Consider the following 24,805-nt stretch of genomic DNA (forward strand, 5'->3'; position numbering starts at 1 on the left):
TCTGTGCCAACCATCCAGCACCCGTTTACACAAATCCTACAGTACCATTTTATTCTCCACAAATACCCCCAAGTTCTACCACTCATCCATGTGTTAGGGGCAGTTCACAGTGGCCAATTAACCTACCAACCAGCCTGTTTTTGGATGTGGGAGAAACATTCACCATCCAGAGGAAACCCACATGGTCTTGGGGAGAATGTGCAGACTCCTCATAAACAGCACGGAAGGTAAGGATTGAATCCAGGTCTCTGGAGCTGTGAGGCAGCAGCGCCACCAGCTGCTCCTTATTCATGATGATCAAGGCTTCATTTGTCATGAGGACATGAGGATTAAACTGAAAAGTGAAATGTGTGAATGGGAAGTTATTCTATACGAAGAATTAATAATTTATTTATCTTGTACATGTATGTGTATGCATTACAGATTATAATGAAACAAATGGCTGGATGAAATGTAAATTTTTAAATCGTCATTTTCTTTTGAATGCTAGGTGGCACTGTGCAGCAGAATGGCCAGCTAACAGCTGAGATTCAGGAGGAAGCATCCATTAACAACATCAGTATGACCGTGGTCCCCAACAAGCGCCACAGTATGCATGATAAACTGCACTTTCCTCGTGCAAACCTCCAGACAATCACAACCCTTGGTATGTAACAAGACATGCAACGTCTGAGAAGGAAAATTGTAAGAAGTTCTTCCACCACTTCTCTACGGCTACTATTTTTCAGGAATTGGTGATAAAATTCCTTCTTTAAAACATAAGGAAATTAATATAATATAATCCACGCTGGCCTCACCTCCTCTTCTGTGTTATTTCTCCATATCCATTTATTCCATGACCTATCAAATATTATCCACCTCAGCTTTAAATACTTCTACTGATCCAGTTTCCACTGCCAATCAAGGCAGAGAATTCCAGAGGTTCACTACCCACTACAAGTAGAGATTTCTAAGTACCTCAGTTTCAAAAGACTGGCCCCTTATCTGGTAGTTTATGTCCCCTTGTTTAATGCTCTCCCACTAATGAAAACATCCCACATCTACCCTGTCAAGCCCCCTTAGGATCTTGTATGTTTGAATAAGGTCACCCCTCATTCTTCTAAACTCCAAGAAATACAGGCCTAAATATTTAGTCCCACTTGGTAGGACAACCATCTCATCCCAGTAATTAGCCTGTTGAACCTCCTTTGTACTGCCTCCAATGTTACCATGTGTGTGTTAGGTAAGGGGACCAAAGCTGTTTGTGTATTACAAGTGAGGCCTCACCAACACCCTGTACAATTGCAACAAAACCTCCCTATCTTTAAACTCCAACCCCTTTGAAATCGGGGCCATGATGCTGTTTGCTGCCTTGACTATTTGTTGGAGTGCATAGATCATGAGAGTGGTTATTTTCACTAGTAAAGTTGCTAAGCAGAACGTGTTTTATTGGCAGGTTAGCTGCTCTCTAGGTGATTGGCTGTTGCCAAAAAATTCTGTGGGGGAAGGAAGGTACAATGTAAAGCTTTAAATTCACACAGCAATATCTGTTCAGAGAATTGTATTTTGGTAAATTGGTTTATTATCCTCACATATACGAGGTACAGCAAAAAAACTTTGTTTTGCATGCCATCCATACAGATCATTTCACCACATCAGTGCATTGAGGTGGTACAAGGGGAAAACAATGACAGAATGCAGAATAAAGTGTTACAGTTACAGAGAAAGTACAGTGCAGGTAGACAATAAGGTGCAAGGCCATGATGAGGTGTCTAATGGATTGGCTTTTTGGCATTGTTAGTTTTGTTTTGTTTTTCTGTTACTGTTTTTTCCTTGTTGCTTTTCCCTTGTACTACCTCAATGCACTGATGTGATGAAATGAGCTGTATGGATGGCATGCAAAACAAAGTTTTTCACTGTACCTCAGCACTTGTGACAATAATAAACTAACCAATTTTTGGGGGCTTCAATCCAGCCCACTCTTTAAGGCCAACAGCTCCCTCAATTTTTCTGTGCTGGAGTTCTTTATATTTGAACGTCAAATTCTGTTTGTACAAAGTTAAAAGATTACAAACTGCATATTAAATCAAGGAACTTTTTTTGTTTATTTAAAAATGAGATAGTTTAGTGATGAAGAATTTAAAAAAATAATACTGCCCACCCTAAATGGTAGAGTTGATGTGTAAGGGTATCTTATACGGTAATGCAGAATATTACGCGCCAGGAAGGTTGCAGGTTCTATCCTGTTAGCTGCTGAGTTTACTTCACATTATGTTCTGGATTAAAATCAGATGCAGTTGATTTCAGCAGTTGGAGAATGAGCCAGGATCATGTTTCTATCTGCTATTCAATCATAAACATGTGCATGAACATTACGTGAGGCTTAATCTGTCACAGCTGTGTTGCCTGTCAGGGCCAGAATGTTAAGATAGTGGGGCCATTAATTCTCTGCACATGTATCGAGCCTGAATGCGTGCGTCAGGGGAAGGAGTGGGTGAGTGTTGCCTTGAGGAAATACCTGGCCTACAATTCTTCCTCCAAAATAAACAATCCCACCTGAGTTACTCACTGTCCAGGAGCCTGTGTTGCTGCATGATCCATTTTGACAGAGCTGTATACATGGTGTGTTGGCGGCCTGACCTGAGTGTGCAGAATGTGAGATATTTAGTTTTAAGCACATATATACTGCCAAAAAAATCAGGGATTCCACTCGCTGTATGGTGCATGTGTCTTAAACTGGGTACCATTTAAATGTTGGTCTTGTGTTTGTAAATGCAGGAAAAGGAGAGTATGGCGAAGTCTTCTTGGCCAAAGCCAAAGGGATTGACAAAGGTGAGCCAGAGACGGTAGTTCTGGTGAAGAGCCTGACCACACGGGATGAGCAGCTACAGCTAGAGTTTCGGCGAGAGTTTGAGATGTTCAGTAAAATGAATCACAGCAATGTAGTGAGACTGTTGGGCCTGTGCCGTGAAATGGAACCGCAGTATATGATCACCGAATATGTGGATCTGGTGAGAGACTCGAGGGGAAGCTTTTCTGTTACACTGTTTCTTACCTCTGGATGGCTCAAATGTGACTTGAGAAGTTCTAATCCAGCACATTTTGTCAACCATTGTTGCAACTGTCTAATTGCCTTGTACATCAGGAACCAAAGGTGCATTTGTTTTAATAACTCCTTCACAGTTTGCAGGCAGTCTCCAAGTTAAATGATGTATATCCTGAATTAGTAAATCAGTGCTTGCTTTTATCTGAACTGATGATTCAGACTTGGTGTCAAACCAAGCTTAATTCTGAGGGTTCATGAGATCAAGGCTCATTGCAGAGACCTAAGCACCCAACCTATTGAGGGAGGGCTGTGTCATCCTTTGATGCTTTTAAGATGAGGTATCATCTCCCTCCAGAGGTGAATCTGAAAGAACCCATGACCTTTTTCCAAAGAAGATCAAGGCAGCTCAATTAGTGTCCTAGTCAATGTCTGTTCCTCAGATTAAAACATAATCTAGACAATTCTTTCATTTCTGTTGGTGGGACATTATTTCCTGTATCACAAGAGCACTAACACTTCCAGATGTATTGATTGATGGAATGCCTTGGGCTATGAAAGATTAAGAAATGTATGTGGTGCAGTTCTGTCTTTTGTGAACCCTATTACACGGTTCTTTATCAATCTGATAGTACTGTCCATTACAATAATAGTTATAGAAACTCAAGAATTCAATATTTGTCATTAAAGTTGACAAGCACTCTTATTCATATGCTCAGCCTAGAACAATTTCCCTTATTAATGCTTCATCATATATCACAACCTAAACTTATGCATTGCCATTCACTTCACTTTGCCACTTTTGCTCCCTGCACAGTCACTATGTTCAGGAGTGAGAGATTTGGACTTAATCTCCTGAAGTTAACCTTGTGATCTCTGAGCCAAGTCTCCCCCTTCAGCAGAGGGTGTTAAGTCCTCAAAAGCCATAATCATTTTCCAGGGTAGAGCCAAGAGACCCACCCAACTTGCTCACTGGGAGAACAACACAAAGGCCCCTGATTTGTGGAGTGTGTCCTTGTTGGCAAACCACTACGTTTTCAAAATCTTCGGCCATGAGCATCTTTGGAGCACTTCTTCAAGTTCCTGCTGTCCACATCGTTACGTGACCAAATCCTGCCATCCCACCGCTCTGTACTCATTGAGCTATAATTGCTCCTGGTTAAACCATGCCTTCACTTTAATGCACAAAGACATCCTTGTTTTCAACAAAATAAGAAATGCTGGAAACACTCAGCAAAACAGTTGCATTTTTGGAAAGAGAAACCATGTTAACTCATCAGGTCCGAGACACTCTGACCTGAAACATTAAATCTCTCTCTTTCCACGGATGCTGACTGACACGCTGAGTGTTTCGAGCATTGTCCATTTTGTTTCAGATTTCCAGTGTCTGTAGCTTTTTTTGTTTTTACCCACATTCCCCTGGCCCCTGCCCCTCCATCCCACCCCCTTCCTGACTCCTTGCTGGATCCCACTACTCCACATGTCAGCTTTTGCTACTCAACCCCCATGGCTTGGTCTGCTCCCTGCTCCCTGCTGCCTCCTTCAGCTCCCCTTCCATGCTGTCCCTTCACCCTTCCTTCCTTCCTTCCTTCCTTCCTCCCTCCCTGTCTGTGCAGCTCTTTCCTCCTTGCTGTCCCCCTATCTCTCGTACCCCTTCCATCTCTAATTTTCCTCCTTGTTGGGGGTCCCTCTGCTCCTTCTGCGTCCGCACACATTTCCCCACCACCTGCATCTATTCCTAAAGTAAACTCATTGTGCTGAGAAGTGCAAATTATTTCCTTCTGCTTAAACTGGACAATTCCAGCATGAACTCGTTTGGTGAATGGCTTCCTCTACCATGCTGTTTCTTTGATGTAAAGGTGTGGGGTATATTTATGATGGAGGGGCTGGCTGGGTAGTGGGCTGCCACCTCCGCCTGATTTGGCCTTGCCCAGCCCTGCCTCCATCACCAGTCATTGGTGAGCACTCTAACTTCACTTCTCTTCCAGGGAGACCTCAAACAGTTCTTGCGTATTGTGAAGGGCAAAGAAGAGAAGATCAAGTCACAGCCATTAAATTTGAAACAGAAGGTACCGGATCAAGAATTTGTAGTTGTGACTTTTAAGATCATTTGAAATATTAACTAGAAAATCAGTTATTGTGTGAGGAATTCAGCCATTGGAGGAATGCCGAATTTCTACCTGGGCATTTATCTGCTCAATGCTGTTCCAAAACTTGGAACAAAACTATGTTTGTTTATTTAAATTTGTGTGTAACTTCTCCAGATGCACTGTGTCCCATATAGCCATTCCCTGGGTTGCCTGAATAATTCTGAACTGGAATATTTTTTACTCTTTTGACCTGATGGCTATGTTTTCTGGTGTTATCCTGCTTCCTTCCAGACCTTGACCGACTGCTGTCAGCTGAAGTGGACAGCTTGGTGGCTGCTTGACCACAGAAAGTGTCCCAGTCAAGACCAGTCTTGTCTTTTCCTGCACTTGCGTGGTTGCTCTTGCCAGAAGGGCAGCTGTCACAAATGTGATCCTCGGCTCTTTTGTTTTCTCTTGGCCAGGCCACAGATTGCTTCCACACAGATCTGAGTTCTTCTGGTCTGCACATGTGGTGCCAAGCAAGGTGGTGCAGTTACAATGTGAACTGCAAAGTAAGCATCGACTGATCGTGTTTAGCTGCAAACGTCTTCTGTGCATTGCAGAGTAGGGAAATGCTCTAACCCTGCTGATTGAGAGTAACTGCTGGCTGTAATAAAATGAATGTGAAATAACTGATGAAAGTTTCTGTTCCCCTTGCTAACCAAGACCTGTTCTGTAAAAGCGTAATGGGAACAGGAATAGGTCACATGGCCCCATAAGCCTGCTCCATTGTTCAATAAGATCACAGTTCATCTGATTTTGGCCTCAGCTTCACTCTTCTGCCTGTTCCCCCTGACCTTCTACTTCCCTCGTGGTGTAAAAATCTAACTCGACTTTGAATGTATTCAGTGATAGAGGTTTCACAGCTTTCTGGGGTAGAGGGTTCCAAGGATTCATGACTGAATGAAAAAAGTTGTTCCTCCTCATCTTTGACTTAAATGGACAACTCCTGATCCTGAAACTGTGCCCCTATTTAGGTTACCCCTCTCCTCGCTATTGAGGCATCTTCTCAACATCCACCTTGTTGAGTTTCCTTCAGAATCTTCTATGTCTCAATAAGGAAACCTCTCAGTCTTCTCATTAAGACTGATGTGAGGAGAAATTTGAGGGTTGTGAATGTTTGGAGTTCTCTACCCCAGAGAAGTGGTGTTAGTGAATATATTCAAGGTGGAGATTAATAGGCAATTAAACTACAAGGGAGTGAGGAGGTCACGGGAGAAGGTGGGAAAGCTGTGACCTTATTGAATGATGGAGCACACTGGAGGGGCTGATCAGTCTAATGTTGCTCCTGTTATGTGTTGTGTTCTCCCTCATTTCTGACACTTTGATCAAGACTTTAGTCATCTTGCCTCGAACTTGGCGTCCACATTTGGATCCAATAGTTTTCATGTTAAAAATGTAAATGGTTGTATTTGACCATTTTTGCAAAGATCCTCAACGTAGCTTTCACTTGATCTGGAGTAACAGGGAATCTTAGTCGATCCCTCCAACTCCAGGACCACTGGGACCAGCTAAAGTCAAGTAAACCAGCATTGCCCAGAGGTCAAACTTATGATCCATTTTCACACCACATCTTATCATTCTTTTCCAGGTAGATATTTGCACACAGGTGGCATTGGGGATGGAATACCTGTCAAACCATCGTTTTGTACACAAGGACTTGGCTGCTCGAAACTGCCTGATCAGTGCCCAGCGACAGGTCAAAGTAGCAGCACTTGGCCTGAGCAAGGACGTGTACAACAGGTATGTGAAATGACTCCTGCAACTGGTGGGGCTCAGCCAGGTTGTGGAAATCGTATTGGATTGGGTTTCTACATAACTTTCAAACCAGCAGCATGTAAGACAGAAATCCTCTATCACGGACATGAATGTCAAGAACTGTGATTCTCCCACTATCTACTACGATCACAAAAAAGAAGTAATAATACCAAGGCAAATTACACTGATCAGCTGCAGAGATATCAACTGGTTCCTGCTGTTCCCAAACCTTATCAAATGTCTCCATTCACACCTGAAAGGTAACTGACCCAAATCTGTGGGTTTGAATTGTTCTCAGGGGAAGTGGATCAGGCTGGCTTTTATTGCTCATCCCTAGCTTCTCCTGAGAACAGGCACTTTCCATTCTCTGTTGCTTTTGAGCTAATGTAATTCTAGGAAATTAGGAATGTACAAGACTGGCAATGTATGTGTGTCCAAATCATGATGATGGAAAGCAGCAGGTGATGGTTCTCACAACATTAATGTGGTAGCACTTGGGTAGGAGATGAGCTGGTCTGCACACCGTGAGAAGTTTATGTTTCATGTCATCATTTGTTCAGGATTCCTGACTGAACATTATCTTTCTAGAGTCAGGGAATGTTTGTCAGCTTTGACCCAATTGGGTGTACAGTGAACATTGAATTTGTTTGTATGTTGTTAGTGGAGAAAAATTTTGGCCAGGACATCTGTTTCTCCAAGTTATGTTATGGATCATTTCCATTCATATGTACAGATAAATGTACAAAACATAAGTTACATTGTTGTGCACGATTTGGGTTCTGGGCTCCTCCTGGACTGGGACTTGAACTTGCCCTCTGATGGACAAGAGTATAGTCACCAAGCCAAGTGGATGTGCTTGTTAACCAGGCACTACAAGGAAAAAAAAATGTCTATTGATAAGCTGCTGTAGCACCTCAGGTGCATGAGCCAAGTCACACTTTTCATATTATTGCTAATGAAGCTGCACTGATAGCTAGCTTCTTTTGACCTACACGTGCTAATATGACCTATGACTTGTACATACTGGTCTGGAGAGTAGTAATGATACCATCTTGCTGATATAGGAGTGATGGCTTTGTTACTCATGGACAGTGTGTAGTGTTCAATCTGTATGTCTGATCACCAGCTCCCACCAGAGGGCACTGGTGGGAGAAATGACAATGGAATCTTTCCTAAACCAAAAATTGTTGCAACAGGTTTGCAGATCATTCTGTGTTCCTTTTGGGAGAAAGCATTATTTCAAACAAAATCTCAAAATCTGCAAATTTGTTAGTTTTTCATTAGTTTGCACATTCCTTCCAATGAGAAAATAGTTGTAGAAGCAGGAGCTATTTAATGTTTAGCTGTTGTTCCATTGGTGATGGGGTGTGCGATTACTGAAGAAAATTGTACTTGCCTTTTGAGATTGAGTTTATTCAATATTAAAACACATTCCAATTTTTTCCTTGATTTATGGATTATTTTCCTTTTGTATATTTTTGTTTTGCTTTCAAATCCTTCCATGCTCTAGCCTCACTCTCTCATTCTGGCTCTTTGTGCAGTTTTAATCGCTGTTCCATTTGTGTCCACCTCTTCAGCTGAAGTTTTGAACTTTGGAATTCCCTTCCCAAAATCCCTTGCCTCCTAGCCTCAAAATTTGTGCTGTGTGTCAAACTTGGATTGATTACTCTTACAAAGTGTTAAACATGCTAGATAAAGCACATTCTCCAGCTTTCTCAGCTACATCACAGGATGCTATTCTGAGATTGTTGTTCTTGGTGCTAAATGCAAGGTTACATCCTGCTCTTAAGATTCTCTATAAACTCAAAAGCATACAATTAATAGCATGAACTTTCCTGGCAGTACATCATGGTGTAGGGCTTTTAAACAGGGGTCCAGAAGATTCTGTGCCATTTTTCAGAGGGATGGAGAAGTTCACCCAGGTCATCATTACTGAAATAAAACTGAGGCATGCTGGAAACATTCAGCTGGTCAGACAGCATTTACAGAGAGAAATGGAGCTAATGCCCAAGGCTGATGATCTGTCGTGACCTGAAAAGTTATTTCTGTTTTTCTCTCCACAGATGCTACCTGACTACTAAGTATTTCCAGAACTTCCTGTTTATACTTTAGATTGTGTTTGGTTCACTACCCCTTCCCTTCCACGAATGCTGGCTTTGATGAAAGGTCATTAACCTGAAGCATTAATAGTTTCTCTCCATAGATGCTGCCTGAACTGTTAAGTATTTCCAGAATTTTGTTTTTATTTCACATTTCCAGCCTCTGCATTATTCAGCTTTTGGATTATTCCCTCAACCAACATTACTACAAAACCACTAAACTTGTGATTCATCTCAATAATCGGTTACAAAGTAAATCTGTGTGTGAATTAATGTTTCTGTTTGGACACTTCATCGATGCAAACTGAATTTTTTCCGCTTCCAGTGAATACTACCACTTCCGCCAAGCATGGATTCCACTGCGCTGGATGCCAGCTGAAGCCATATTTGAGGATGATTTCTCCACAAAATCGGACGTGTGGTCCTTTGGGGTCCTGATGTGGGAAGTCTTCTCGCAGGGGGAGCTGCCTTTTTCTAATCTCAGTGATGATGAAGTATTAACAGGTATTGGTGTCATGTTTTATCCTTACTCTTTTCAACTTGTCCTCCTCCTTGGGACCGTCATGGTTGTTACTAAGGGGGGAGAGTTGGAACAGAAGTAGAGTGTGGTACAGCTATCTTACACTATCAGTCTGTGTAAATACAATCCATTTGGGATTGTGTTTCTTCTGTTTCTCTAGTTTACATTTCATGGATCTATATTTTTTGTAAAGGTTTACTGCTAGTTGGTTAAAGATGGATAAATCTGTAAATAAAACCTCCAAACTCCAAGTAACCTGATGTAAATAGAGATTAATGAGAAACTTGGATTTAGACCACAAATAACATCTGATTAAACCCCTATTTGGTTGTAAACTATACTAGCAAGGCCCAGGAGAGTTGGGGAAGAGAATCTGATTGATATCCAATAAGAAGTCCACAAATTCCATTCCAGTGTAAAATTTTGACTGATGACAAGAATTAACTTGCGTTGATGTGGCACCCAGTCAAATTTGCAGCACTCTCTACAGTAATGAACTGACAAATTATTTTTCAAGTATAGTCAGTGGTGTAGAATGACATAGTTCAAGCAGCAAGGTCCCTCAAAAAAAGGAATGACTGGAAATGATTTTGTCTGTTGGTGGTCAAAGATTGAACTTTGGTCAGGATGTCAGTAGAATATTCAACTTGTCATCAAATAATGCCAGGGAGCTGTTAGTTCACCTGCATCAGCAGATAGTATCAGGGCCTAATCTGCCCACTGAAAGACAATTTATCTCTCTGTTTAGACTTGCAGATTGTCCTGAGGAAAGGCGAGAGCCGGTTCCTTTCGGGGAGCTGGAACAATAACTGGTTGAAAGCTAGTGCTTGGGGGAAAAAGGTGGTGTGGTTTGTTCCTTGCCGTCATTGCATAACATTTGCAGATGAAGATTTAGGTGCCTTCATTCTTCCCTCCCTGTTACTTCAGTCTGTTTCCTCAGTATTTCTTGGCATTTATCTCCAAATGGAAAGTTATTCCACATGTTGATCTCAATTGAATTTTCTGAGTTTGTTCCTAAAACTATTTCTCCACAGTGTCTCTTGGCTGCTAATGCCAGGTCTCTTTCAGACCCCAGATCCCTGATCCTCGTTCCTCTTTACGGCCTTCAGTACTTGTAAGTGGAACCAGACAGTGTCCAGACTGCAATCTGACTTGTTTTTTCTCCCTGTACACTTGGTCTTCACTGCTTCGACTGTTCTGCATTTAGTGATCAAGAAATTTTTCTTAACAACAAACTATTTTATTGCCACCACAGCTAATTCTAGCAATGGTAATGCACTTTATTAATTTTAACAAATTTTACTTTTCCCTGCTGCCATATGGTGAAGAGCCCAGGAAACATGGACCCCATCAGATGAGATTCATTGTATAGGCTGAATGATGATGAAGGCTGTTAAAGGATTAATCCACCTGCCTTAGCCTGGAAATTGTGCATTGGGCCCCCCCCCCCCCCCCCCCCCCAACACCCACCCTCACAGCACCTAGAGACAGCACTGGGCAGAAGATCCACTCAGCCTTTCCTGGGACAGGTTCAGGAGTTCAAGGCTGGGCCATGACTACCAGGATTGGGGGGTGGGCAAGAGCTGGGGAAGTCGAGAGGGAAGGAGGTGGGGGAAGGGGGCAAACTAGCGCAGAGGATGTGAAATTGAAGGGGGGGCACTGAAGAGAGAGGATCAGGGTGTGAGGATGAGGGCTGTCAGTAAGATCTCCTGGAATATGCTTGTGTTAGGGAGGAGGAAGTGCTAGAAATATTGGAGCACATTAGGGTGGATAAATCCCCTGGGCTTGATGGGATCTATCCCGGGAAGGAAGAAGAGAATGCTGGGGCTCTGACAGAGGTGTTCGTATCTTCACGAGCCACAGGTGAGGTATCAGGAGACTGGAGGATAGACACAATAGTGTGCCTTTATTTAAGAATAGTAGATATGGTTAACGTGGACTTCAGTAAGGCTTCTACAAGGACCCACACTGGAGGCTGGCCCAGAAGGTGAGGGCACGGGGGATCTGAGGCATGTTGGTGAACTGAATCCAAAATGGGCTGGGTAATAGGAGGCAGAAGGTAATGATAGATGGGTGTTAATCTGATGAAGTCTGTAGTCAGTAGTGTACCACAGCCATCAATGCTGGGACCTTTGTTGTTTGTAGTATATATCATTGGCTTAGTTGAGTATGTAGGTGGTCTGGTTAGTAAGTTTGCAACAGCATGAAAATTGTTGGAATCGTAGATAGAAATAAAGTTGTCCAAGGATACACTGGGGCATAGGTCAGCTGGAAAGTTGGGCAGATGGAATTTAATCCAGAAATGTGTGGGGTAATGCACTTCGGATGGTCAAATTCTAGTAGGACATGTAGTGTAAATGGCAGTGATCTTGGGAGTGTTGATGTATAGAGACACCTTGGGGTGCAAATCCATAGCTCCCTCAAAGTGTCAACACAGGTCGATAGGGTAGTGAAGAAGGCATTTGGCATGCTTGCCTACATAGGCCAAGTCATTGAGTATAAGAGTTGTGAAGTCGCGTTGCAGCTGTACAAAATGTAGGTTAGACCACACTTGCAGTACTGTGCACAGTTCTGGTCACCACACTACAAGGAAGGATGTGGGAGCAATAAAGAGTCCAGAATTTTTTCACCAGAATGTTGCCTGGAATGGAGGGCTGGAATTATAAGAAGAGGTTGGATAGGTTTGGTTTATTCTCACTGTAATGTTGGAGGCTGAGGGGTGACCTTTATAGAATTATGAGGGGGATAGGTAGTCAGAATTTTTTTACCTGGGATGGGGAGTCTGGAACTAGAGGGATGGGTTTAAAGTGGGAGGGGAGAAATTTAAGGAGATCTGTGGGGCAACTTTTTCACATAGAGGGTGGTGATTATCTGGAAATCAGCTGCCAGAGGAGGTGGTCGAGGGAGATGCAATTACAACTTTAAAAAGGTGTTTGGACAGGTATTGGATAGGAAAGTAGCAGAGGGGTGCTGGCAAATGGGATTTGCATGGATAGGCATCACGGTTGGCATGGACGAGGTGGGCAGAAGGGGCCTGTTGCTGTGCTGTAAGTTTCCACTATTTTTAATTCAATAAGGATTGTGTATGCCTGTGGTGGGGAGGTGGGGGATTCAGAATGAGTGTTCATGCAAAGTCTGCAGCAGAGCCTAGTCTCCAGTCACCCTGTCCCACCTCGCCATTGGTCCAAGACCTCACTCCATCTAGCCCCTGTGGTATCTGGTGTACAAACAGGTTAAAAGAATTCGTGCACGAGCATCTCCCACTCCACTGGTCGGAACTGGAGTGGAAGCAAAATCCTTGCTTCCGAAGGACTGCCTAAGAGGAAAAGTTAGCTTGATTGATCTGTGAAGGTTTGAGATGTTTATTATAGGTTTAAATTTGATGGAAATTATTTCTGAGCTATATGAAAAATCCATGTACTCGATGTCAGCAAGGCCAAAGAACTGATTGTGGACTTCAGGAAGGGGAAGTCGGGAGAGCACACACCAGTCCTCATTGAGGGGTCAATGGTGGAAAGGGTGACCAGCTTCAAGCTCCTGGGCATCAACATCTCAGAGGATCTTTCCTGGGCCCAACACACTGATGCAATCATGAAGAAGGCACGCCAGTGGCTCTACATCACAAGACAAGGGAGCAGAAGTAGGCCATTCGGCCCATCGAGTCTGCTCCAAAGAAAAGGGAAAAAAAGAAAAAGAATGAGAAATGGGGGGGTGGGCAATGAAAAAAAAATCTATTCTAACCCCAATTTCTGGCCTTATCCCCATATCCCTTGTACCTTGACTAATTAGATATCTATCTCCTCCTTAAATGCTTCCAGTGATCTAGCCTCCACTGCTGTATGTGGCAAGGAGTTCCATAAATTCACTACCCTCTGGCTAAAGAAATTTCTCCTCATCTCTGTTTTAAACCTGTACCCTCTAATTCTAAGATTGTGCCCTCTGGTCCTGGACTCACCCACCAAGGGAAACAGCTTGGCCTCATCTACTCTGTCCAGTCCTTTCAACATTTTAAATGTTTTTATGAGGTCCCCTCTCTTCTGTACTCCAGTGAGTACAGTCCAAGAGCCGACAAACTCTCATCATATGTAAGCCCTTTCATTCCTGGAATCATCCTCGTAAATCTCCTCTGAACCCTCTCCAACATCAGCACATCTTTCCTTAAGGTATGGGGCCCAAAACTGTACACATTATTCCAAATGAGGCCTCACTAGTGCCCCGTAGAGCCTCATCAACACTTCCTTACTTTTATACACTATACCTCTTGAAATGAATGCCAACATAGCATTCGCTTTCTTTACCACTGATCCGACCAGGTGGTTAACCTTTAGGGTATCCTGCACGAGTACCCCCAATTCCCTTTGTACTTCTGTACTTTGAATTTTCTCTCCTTCTAGATAATTGCCCGTTTATTTCTGTTTCCAAAGTGTACAGCTGCGCATTTCTCAACATTCAATCTCATCTGCCATTTCCTTGCCCATTCTCCTAAACTATCTAGGTCTCTCTGCAACCTTCTTGTCTCCTCAATACTCCCTACTCCTCTACCTATCTTGGTGTCATCTGCAAACTTAGCCACAAAACCATTTACTCCATCATCCAAATTGTTAACCTACAGGGTAAAAAGAAGCGGCCCCCAACACTGACCCCTGCGGAACACCACTAGTAACCGGTAGCCAACCAGAACAGGATCCTTTTATTCCCACCCTTTGCCTTCTGCCAACCAGCCAATGCTCCACCCATTCTGTTATCCTACCTGTAATTCCACGACCTCTCATCTTATTAATCAGTCTCTTGTGCGGCACCTTGTCAAAGGCCTTTTGAAAGTCTAAATACACAACATCTACCGCCTCTCCCTTATCCACCCTACCTGAGATTTCTTCAAAAAAAACTCCAATAGGTTGGTCAGGCAGGATCTTCCCTTCACAAAACCATGTTGGCTTGGACCTATCTTGCCTTGCGCCTCTAGGTATTCCATAACCTCATCCTTGAGGATCGATTCTAATAACTTTCCCACCACCGACGTCAGACTAATGGGTCTGTAATTTCCTTTATGCTGCCTCCCACCTTTCTTATGCAGCGGAACTACATTTGCGACCCTCCAGTCCTCCGGAACCATGCTGGAGTCTATTGATTCCTGGAAAATAATCACCAATGCCTCTGCTATCTCAAAAGCCACCTCCTTCAGAACCCGGGGATGCACCTCATCTGGTCCGGGAGACTTATCAGTCTTTAGTCCATTTAGTTTTCCTAGCACCTTCTCTCCAGTAATCTTAACTGAACTCAGTTCCATCCCTTGAGACATCTGACTAACTGGTATATTGCTGATGTCCTCCACAGTGAAGACCAATGTAAAATACTCATGCAGTTCCTCTGCCATCTCTTCATTATCCATTATAATCTCTCCCGCACTGTTATCGATTGGTCCTATATCAACCCGTGTCTCTCTTTTACTCCTTATATATTTAAAAAAACTCTTAGTATCCTTTCTAATGTTATCTGCCAACTTCCTTTCATAATTCATCTTTTCTTTCCTAACGACCTTCTTAGTTTCTTTCTGCAGGTTTTTAAAAGTTTCCCAGTCTTCTGTTTTTCCACTAATTTTTGCTTCCTTGTATGCCCTCCCTTTTGCTTTATTTTAGCCTTCACCTCTCTTGATATCCACATTTGTGCCTTCTTTTCCATTCCAAACCTTTTTTCTTGGAATATATCTATCCTGCATTTTCCTTATTTCTTGTGGAAATTCAATCCATTTCTGATTCGCCGTCCCTCCAGCTAGCTTACTCTTCCAATCAATTTGAGCCAGCTCCTCTCTCATGTCACCTGTAATTTCCTTTGTTCCACTGAAATGTCGATACCCCAGTTATCAGCTTTTCTTTCTCGAATTTGAAACTGAACTCAATCATATTGTGATCACTAATTCCCAATGGTTCCTTTACATTTAGTTCCCTTATCACCTCCGGTTCGTTACACAGCACCCAATCCAAAACAGCCGATCCCCTGGTGGGCTCATCAACAAGTTGCTCCAAAAAGCCGTCCCGTAGACATTCCACAAACTCACTCGCCTGAGATCTACTGCCTTGCTAGATTTCCCAGTCCACCTTCATGTTAAAATCCCCCATAATTATCTTAACATTGTCACTCTGGCACACTTTTTCTATTTCTAACTGCAACTTGTATTCCACTTCCTGACTGCTATGAGAGGGCCTACATATAACTGCTACTATTGTCCTTTTACCCTTGCTATTTCTTAGCTCCATCCATAAGGATTCCATCTTTTCTGACCCGATGTCCTTCCTTTCTGTTGATTTTATATCACTACTAACCATCATGGCCACACCTCCCCCTCTGCCTTACCCGCCTATCCTTCCTATACACTTTTGTACCCCGAGACATTGAGTTCCCAATCACATCCGTCATAAAACCATGACTCGGTGATTGCCACAATGCTGTATTTATTAATCTGTAGTTGTGCCACTAGATCATCTACTTTATTCCTAATGCTACGTGCATTCAAATATAGTACATTTAGTCCAGTATCTGCTATTGATTTTGTTGTACTTCTAATGTTCAGCATATTATCCTGACTATTCACCTGCCTGTCCTTCTTACCATTGTCACTACACACTATCTCGGACTTGTTTCTATCTATCCTAATGTCCTGTATCCTAACATCCTGGTTTGTTGTACTTCTATTGTTCAGAAAATTATCCTGACTTTTCACCTGCCTGTCCTTCTTGCCATCCTCACTGCCCAGTCTTGGACTTGTTTCTATAAACTTCCTCCCTTGCCCTAACATCTTGTATCCTATCATCCTGGTTTCCATCCCCCTGCCAGATTAGTTTAAATCCTCCCCAACAGCTAAATTAAACATTCCCGCTAGGATATTGGACCCTTTGGAGTTTAGGTGTAACCCATCCTTAGTGAATAGGTCATGCCTCCCCCAAAAAGGGTTCCAATGATCCAGAAATCTGAAGCCATGCCCCCTGCACCAGTCACTCAGCCATGCATTCATCTGCCCAATCTTTCTATTCTTACTACTGTTGGCACGTGGCACAGGTAGTAATCCTGAAATTACCACCCTATAGGTCCTACTTCTCAACTTTCTTCCTAACTCCTTGTATTCCTCCTTCAGGACCTCTTCTCTTTTTCTACCTATGTCATTGGTACCTACATGTACCAAGACTTCTGGCTGATCACCCTCTCCCCTCAGAATATTCTGGAGCTGGTCCGTGACATCCCATACCCCGTATTTCGGTAGGAGTTTGAGGAGATTTGGTATGTCACCAAAGACTTAGAAATTTCTATAGATGTATGTTGGAGAGCATTCTGACTGGTTGCATCACTGCCTGTTATGGAGGCTCCAATGCACAGGATCGCAACAGGCTGCAGAGGGTTGTCGACTCAGGCAGCTCTATCACGGGCACAACGCTCCCCCCCCCCCCCCCCATCGAGGGCATCTTCAAGAGGCAATGCCTTAAGAAGGCAGCATCCATCACTAGGGACGCTCACCTCCCAGGACGTGTCCTCTCCTTGTTACTACCATCAAGAAGGAGGTACAGGAGCCCGAAGAAACACACTCAGTGATTCAGGAACAGCTTCTTCCCCTCAGCCATCAGATTTCTGAACAGTCCATGAACCCAAGACCACTACCACATTATTCATTGTTTTTTGCACTTTTTTTTATTTTTTGTAATTTATAGCAATTTTATGTCTTTGCAGTGTACTGTTGCCACAAAACAACAAATTTCACATCAGATGTCAGTGATAATAAACCTGATTCTGATTCTGAATTTTGTTGCTTTGAACAGTGTGGAGTCCAAATCCTGAAGTACTTCATGGCGTTTGTGAACCACTAGATGGTGCTGTTGTTGGGCCTGTCCTTCAGTGCCAGGACTTCTCTGAGACAGAGGATGCTCCTTGAGGGTTAAACCTCAGTTGTAATCTCCTCACCCCAGTATGTTGGTGCACTGAAGGTATTAAAGTAAACTGAGCTGCAATTGAACTGTGGCCCCCCAACTGCAAATTAATTGACCTTGAATTTTTCAGGTTTAACTGAAAAAAATATCCCTGAAGAGCTGCGTAGAAAATGTATTTTTTTTCACTTTTGCAGAGCCATATATAAAAACAATCATATTAGCTACATATTTTATAATGCCAACCATACATTTCAAGAATGTGGGATCAGATTGCAGATATTCCAAATGAATCACATTTGTTTGATGTATGTCACATGACTGGGGTAATGTGTACGGCACCCAGAGCAGTGAAAATACAGGCCCTAGTGGGTGGCTTCTAATGCGCAATTTATTCTTGCAGTCTTTACTGATGTTGTTGCAACTTATTATAAAAATCTAAAGGTCATACATTTGCCCAGTTTTCTTTTAAGTAATTGAAGATGCACAATGTTGTCAAACAATAATAGCAAAAAAAAAACTCGCAAACCAGGAGTAAACCAGAATAAGGTAACTTGTATAAATTAGAAGCAAGAGGAGAGCTGGGCTCTGGGCTTTTATTCCAGCTCAGTTTAACTGTGCCACCTCATGTCTTCCTGAGCCCTATAATGGAAGGAAGGTCCAAATCGTACAATGCTCCAGAAGTAGCATGTTGCCAGGGTGTGGAGGGAGAAAGTCATCCCACAACAGATCACCATACTGTGGGTGTGTGAGGTAAGAAGCATTCAACTCTTGGAATGAGTGCAAAGAAGGTTTACGAGAATGTTGCCAGGACTCGAGGGCCAGAGCTATAGGGAGAGGTTGGGCAGGCTTGGACTTCATTCCTTGGAGCATAGGAGACTGAGGGGTGATCTTATAGTGGTGAATAAGGGACACAGATAGGGTGAATGCACAGAGTATTTTTCCCAGGGAAAGGGCATCAAAAACTGGAGGGCGTAGGTTCAGGGTGAGAGGGCAAAGACTTAAAGGGGACCTGCTTTTTCACAGAGGATGGTGGGTATGTGGAATGAGCTGCTAGAGGAAGATATTGAAGCAGGTACATTAACAACATTTAAAAGGCAGTTGGACAGGTATGTGGGTGGGAAAGGTTTAGAAGGTTACGGGTCAAACATGGGCAAATGGGACTAGCTTAGATGGGCATCTTGGTCAGCATGGACCAGTTGGGCCGAAGGGTCTGTTTCTGTGCTGTATGACTCTGTGACTCTTTAATTCTAATTGTGATGCCATCACGCACTGTCTGCCCCTCACTAAATCCTTGTCATCGTTGAAACATATCCTCATGTTTGGGTCTTGTACGATCCCTATTAGAGGGCCATCATTGAAAGCAGCTGTTGACCTTCTCTCAAACTAGAAACTGCTTCAATTTCTCACTCTTCATCTGCCACCCCACCCATTTCTAATGAATGTAAAAACTCAACAATTTGAACTGATTGAAGAGTTCAAATCCTCAAAACTCCACAAGGTGGATTCCCTTCCTCCAAAAAGTTGTTGACTGATGTTGCCCAGCAGCTGGACTCACCGCCCAGCACTGACGAAATGACGTCAACGTTTCAGGGCTGCCCTCACAGTCAGGATATGCCTATGGGAAGAAGAAATGCCATGAAGAAGGTTTACACCCCTAGGAAATGCCCATTGAAGGGTGGGGGTAAATTTTCTCCACTTGTCAGGATGTTGGCTGAATACCCTTACTACGACTGTAAGGAGAAGCAGCTGCTGTATTTGTACTCCTAGGTCCCTCTTTTCTGTAAACACTCTCCAGGGCCCTACTGCTCACTGTGAAAGTCCTAGCCTGGTTTGACTTGTGGAATGTGGAACGACCTGCCAGAGAAAGTGGTTGAAGCAGGTACGGTAATACTTATAAAAGACAGTTGGACAGGTACTTGGATTAGAAAGGTTAGAAGACTTCTTACCTTGCTAATTGGAACCATGTGACACAATGTGATGGGCACACTGAAAGACCCCACAAGTAATGATGTGATAACTACCTAATAATCTGCTCTCGTCATGAATAAATATGGAGGAATGGCAAATGACATTCAATTCAGATATGTGCAAGGTGTTACATTTTGGGAAGTCAGAGTTTCCATACAGCATGAAAACAGGTCCTTTGTCTAACTGGTCCATGCCAACCAAGATGCCCTATCCAAGCTAGTCCCTTTGCCAGTGTTTGGCCCATAACCTTCTCAACCTTTCCAAGCCACGTACCTGTCCAACTGTCTTTTAAAAGGTGTTACTGTACCTGCCTCGACCACTTCCTCTGGCAGCTCATTCCACTAGTCAAACCAGGGTAGGACTTTCATAGTGAGCAGTAGGACCCTGGAGCGTGTTATTAGAACAGAGAGACCAAGGAGTACAAGTACATGGTTCCCTGAAATTGGCATCACAGGTAGACACTGTGGTGAAGAAGGCATTTGGCACATTGGCCTTCATTGGTCAGGTATACTGAGTATAGAAGCTGGGATGTTATGTTGCAGTTGTAGAAGACGTTGGTGAGGCCGTCCTTGGAGTATCGTGTACAGGTTTGGTTACCCTATTGTAGGAATAATGTCATTAAGCCTGAAAGAGTGCAAAGAAGATTCCCGAGAAAGTTGCCAGGACTCAAGGGCCTAAATTACAGGGAGAGATTGAGCAGGCTAGGACTTTATTCCTTGGAGTGTAGGAGACTGAGGGGTGGCCATATAGAGGTGTGTAAAATCATGAGAGGCATAGATAGGGTGAATGCGCTTAGTCTTTTTTCCAGGGAAAGCGAATCAAAAACTGGAGGGCATAGATTTAAGATGAGAGGGAAAGATTTAAATGGGACCTGAGGGCCATCTTCTTCATGCAGAGGGTTGTTGGTATAAGGAATGAGCTGCCAGAGGAAGTGGTTGAGGCAAGTGCAATAACAACACTTAAAAACACTTGGATAGGTGTGTGGATGGTAGAGGTTTAGAGGGATATGGGCCAAATATGGGCAAATGGGACTAGCTTGGATGGGCATCTTGCCTGGCACAGATGAGTTAGAACGAAAGGCCTGTTTCCATGCTGTGTGACTCTGACTCTAAATACACAACTAGAACCGTTTTATTTGGTAGTCACCACCAGGGAGATCTCCCTGCTCCTGTTGTACAAATTACAGGGAGACGTTTCATCTATCCTGCTTGTACCGTGAGAGGTTAAGCCATCGTCTGTTGAAGTGAAGGCTTGCGTAGCTGATGGAGACATCTCAAGGGAGCGGCACTTCTCCCTGTACTTCTCCGTTAAATGGTGGGGATGAGAGAAATTGAGGTGCAACATGTTTTCATGCAAAGGTCAACCAAGATTGTGTTGTTTTCCAGGCGTACAGAACAGTGAAGTCAAACTCCCTGCACCTGAAGGTTGCCCGTCCAAACTCCACAAACTGATGCAGCGATGCTGGGCAGCCAGCCCCAAGGACCGCCCATCCTTCAGTGAGATTGCCAACACTCTCGGTGAAATTCCTGCTGACAGCAAAGTGTGAGGGGAATCACTGACTGTTCCCAGAATTGTGTATCATGTACAGTGTTTGATGAGGAATGGACAGGCATCCCATTGGGCTTGTCTGTTGGCTGTATCTGCTATTTTATTGTAATGTTTTTTTCTTTTTTTATTATTATTAATTCATACAAGGAAATGAGCATCTCAAATTCCAGGGTCCTTTTGCCTTAAGCTCAACACTGCAGACTGCCGTTTTCTAAGCCTTCTGGCCTCTGCTAACTTTGTGCATGCATTCCTGCCATGGAGAATCTTTATCAGGTACAGGAGCTTGGGATAACCTCCTCCAAGGCCACCAGCTGAGCTCTGGTAGGCAGAGAATGGCAACAAGACAGACTGACCAGTGCATTGAATAAGAGCAATAAGTATCTATTACTCCACCCACTGTCTCAGTTGGGAAATATTAAAATAGCACAATCATTGATCTTGTAACCAGCAAGTTAGTGGGCTGAATGAATTTGCTTAATCAATCTATTTATTTCCAAAATGCAAGAACTGCGCACAAGGAATCTTGGATATCTAATCATGTTCAGAGAAAAGGAGAGATGAGCATGAACTGCAAACGTGTCGGCTGTCTGCTGCTGGATGGTTCGTGACCTCGTGATGCTTGAGCGAATGTCATCAATGCTCCTTGCTGTAGAAATAAGCTGGAGTAACCTCTATTTATTCTAGTAGGTTCTCAGTGATCTTGTCTTTCTATCATGGTACCGTTTATTTGCCTTTTTTAAAAGTTTATTTTATGTATGTTAACCTTTAAACGTATCTTTACAAGCGAAAACGCTATATCTAAAGCCAGTATTGAACTGGTGTTACATATAGTCAAATCTATTCTGAACCAAGTGCCTGGTCAATGAAGGAATTTTTTTTTAATCAATGTTCAAAACTTAAGAAATGCAAGTTCCTGTTTTTTATTAAATTTCTTTTCAGAACTTTTTTATATTAAGACTTTCAGTTTTTTAAAGTGTGTAAAGAGATAAACCTTGGCTGAAATAGATTTTTTAAACTTGAATAACATTTTTTTTGCTCATATTTGGCTTCTGCATTTGGTTTCATATCCGTAATTTTTTAAATGCTGCTGTCAATAAAGTTGACAATTTTTTGTATTTGATTTTACCTTTATGCAGCTGTGGAATATCTAACATTTGTTCACTGCAAAGAGTCTGTGCAGCACAGCAGGGAAAAGGGAAACAGCCCGGTTAACAACTGTCACAGACGAGAGCTATACAAGGCTCTGTGTGTCGCAGTGAGACTGGGTGTGACTCTGATACTTGTGTCACAGTGAGAGGAGAGGCTGGATGAGGCTGTGTGTGTGATACGTGTGTGTGTCACACGTGTGTGTGTCACAGTGAGAGGAGAGGCTGGACAAGGCCCCGTGTGTGTGTGTGTGTGTGTGTGTGTGTGTGCATGCGCCACTCTACAAGCTTGGACGATATTGTGAGGTATGTGACTGGAGGAGGCCTTGCAGTTGATTGTCCCTGTTTCCGACCTGTGACTGTTGGCCAGTTGTTGCACTGACCTAGTCTATCCCCACAACACTAATTGTTTTTCCTATAACTATTAATCTGACTTCTTTTTGAAAATTACTGTTAAACCAGACTCTGAATGTACTCACCGTCCTGTGGGAGCCCTTATCTCTCATCACCTTGTATCTGTGGCTCTGTCTGGAAGTAAATGCCTGTTTCGTAACTCCATCCCAACAGTTCATGACTTCGAATATATTTTAACTTTCTACGCTCCTCCTTAACCATTTGAGCTCCAAGGAGAATAAATCCAGCTGTTCCAGTCTCTCCATAAAACAAGATCTTCACCCTTTGTATCCTTACAGTAAATCTCCTTCACATTCACGAGGGCCTTGACATCCATCAGTAATGAAGGCAATACTCCAGCATAGCTTCCTTGTTTTTCAAATTGTACTTCTGTTAATAAAGCTTGTATATTTAAAATAATTTATATTCTTATAGTGAAGGTACCTGTGGCTCCTGGCATCATTTTCCCATTCACAGTGAATGTAGCAGAACTGCATTGTTAATCTGACCCATTGATTGTGAGTTTGTTTCACTCTGTGATCTGCTGCTTCAACTATTTAAAACACATGCCAGATGCTTGGAATTCCCTACCTTGGAGGGCTTTGGATGCTATGTTAACACAACAACAATTTTCCCATCTCTCTCAAAAATGACTGACCTCTTGTCCTAGGACTTTCCCCCTCGTTCTACACTCACCAATTTCAAGAAAATGCCTCTAAGCAAGTTGTTAATGTTGCAGAATCTTCTGTCTGCACCCCAGTGAGTCTGGACCAGTGTCACTTAATCTCATGTCAGAATTCCAAAGCAAGTATATCCTCCAAATGTGGTCCCTGCAAACCCTATACACTCACAGCCCTTTTGTCCTGAACCACACACATCAACAGACCTGATTTGCCTCCTTCAGGTTTACTCCCTGTGCTTCCTGAGCCAGCATGTTTTTTGTCACTGTTTAAAAGTATTTTTCTATTCTTCCTGCCTGAGGAACTAACTTCACATCTTTCTCACTTTTTCCCCCACCTGCCACTCCCTTGCCCAGCCACTTCACCCATCTCTGTCCTTTTGTTGACACCTTGCATCCTCTGACTGACTGCTATATCATTAGCAAACGTGGATGTATTACCCTATCTTGGCATCCAAGTTATTATAAATTGTGAATAGCTGTGGTCCCACTGCACCCCATGGTGTCAAGCACTCATAAAATTCACGAGCTTTAAACATCCCTTTTGTCCCTACGGTTTTCTTTCCTTAATCTATGCCTGAGCCCTTATTTGATGAAACAACCTGTTGTGTGGTCCCAAATGCATTTTAAAAATTGAAATATACCACATTCACTGGTTCCCTCTGTCCTTCATTCTCAAAAACTTGGGTTTGTCACGCAGTTTTTCCTTGTCAAAACCATGTTAACTGGCTTAACCAGATTCTGATTTTCTAAATGATTTGTTACATTGTGAATGATGGATTCCAGCATTTTGTTGAAAACAGACATCAAGCTAAATGATCTGTGTTTCCCTGTTCGTGGCTTCTAATCTGCTGGAACTGCTCTGGAATCTCAGGCATTCTGGACAATTGTCATTAGTGCATCCACAGAATCTGCAGCCACTTCTTGTAAGAGCTCCAGTGGATTTGTCTCCTGAATTTCTTCAGTCTTTTCTCTTAAATGACATCCTCGCTCATTGGACCTTTTTTTCACCGGTTCTCCTTTTGTCTCTGTAGGGCCTAAATTTACTTTTATTATAAAACAAATGCTGGAAACCTTCAGGTTAGGCAGCATCTGTAGAGGGGAAAAAAACTAATGGTCAGGTCATTGAGCTTCATCAGAACTGTTTTTGCTTCTCCTGTTTACATTGATGAAGAAACTCTGAAGAACTTTTTATTTCTTTGCTACACACCTTCTCCCACGTTATCAATTTGTGGTTCACCTGCTGGTACTTCCGAAGACTCTTTCAGTCCATAAACCTGTAATTCTGGACGACACTGTAAACCTCTTTTCTAATCCCTTGGCAGTTAACTGTGGATGAATTGCTTTCTTCCTGAAGCTTTTGTTTCAAAGTGGAAGCTACATTGAGAATTGAACCATTGCTTTAATGACTGTCGTCGTTAAACATGACAATTTATTCAACTTTCCCAATCTATTTTGGGCAAACCAAACCTACGTCATTGGCTTGATGTAAGTTCAAGATTCCAGTTCTGTATCTGTCTTGAAATGTATACAAAATTCCATATATTTGGATCACTTTATCTGAGTGGGTCACTTACTGTAAGATTACCAGTTAACATTTGTCTTGTGCATGTTCCATGATGTATTCCAGG

General features: G+C 42.9%; 1 protein-coding gene across 1 annotated transcript in view; it reads left to right on the plus strand.

Annotated features, from left to right (window-relative positions):
• LOC127575387 (inactive tyrosine-protein kinase 7-like) overlaps positions 1 to 22,837 on the plus strand; it is a 175,827-nt gene extending 152,990 nt beyond the window's left edge. The window contains exons 15-20 of the mRNA XM_052025208.1: positions 491 to 646; positions 2,758 to 2,990; positions 5,011 to 5,091; positions 6,743 to 6,894; positions 9,334 to 9,512; positions 20,795 to 22,837. Of these exons, the coding sequence (XP_051881168.1) occupies positions 491 to 646; positions 2,758 to 2,990; positions 5,011 to 5,091; positions 6,743 to 6,894; positions 9,334 to 9,512; positions 20,795 to 20,955 (962 nt within the window). The 3' untranslated portion in view covers positions 20,956 to 22,837. The remainder of the gene's footprint in view (positions 1 to 490; positions 647 to 2,757; positions 2,991 to 5,010; positions 5,092 to 6,742; positions 6,895 to 9,333; positions 9,513 to 20,794) is intronic.
• The last annotated feature ends 1,968 nt before the right edge of the window (positions 22,838 to 24,805 follow it).

This window comes from Pristis pectinata, chromosome 10 (genome assembly GCF_009764475.1).
Source record: "Pristis pectinata isolate sPriPec2 chromosome 10, sPriPec2.1.pri, whole genome shotgun sequence".
NCBI lineage: Eukaryota > Metazoa > Chordata > Chondrichthyes > Rhinopristiformes > Pristidae > Pristis > Pristis pectinata.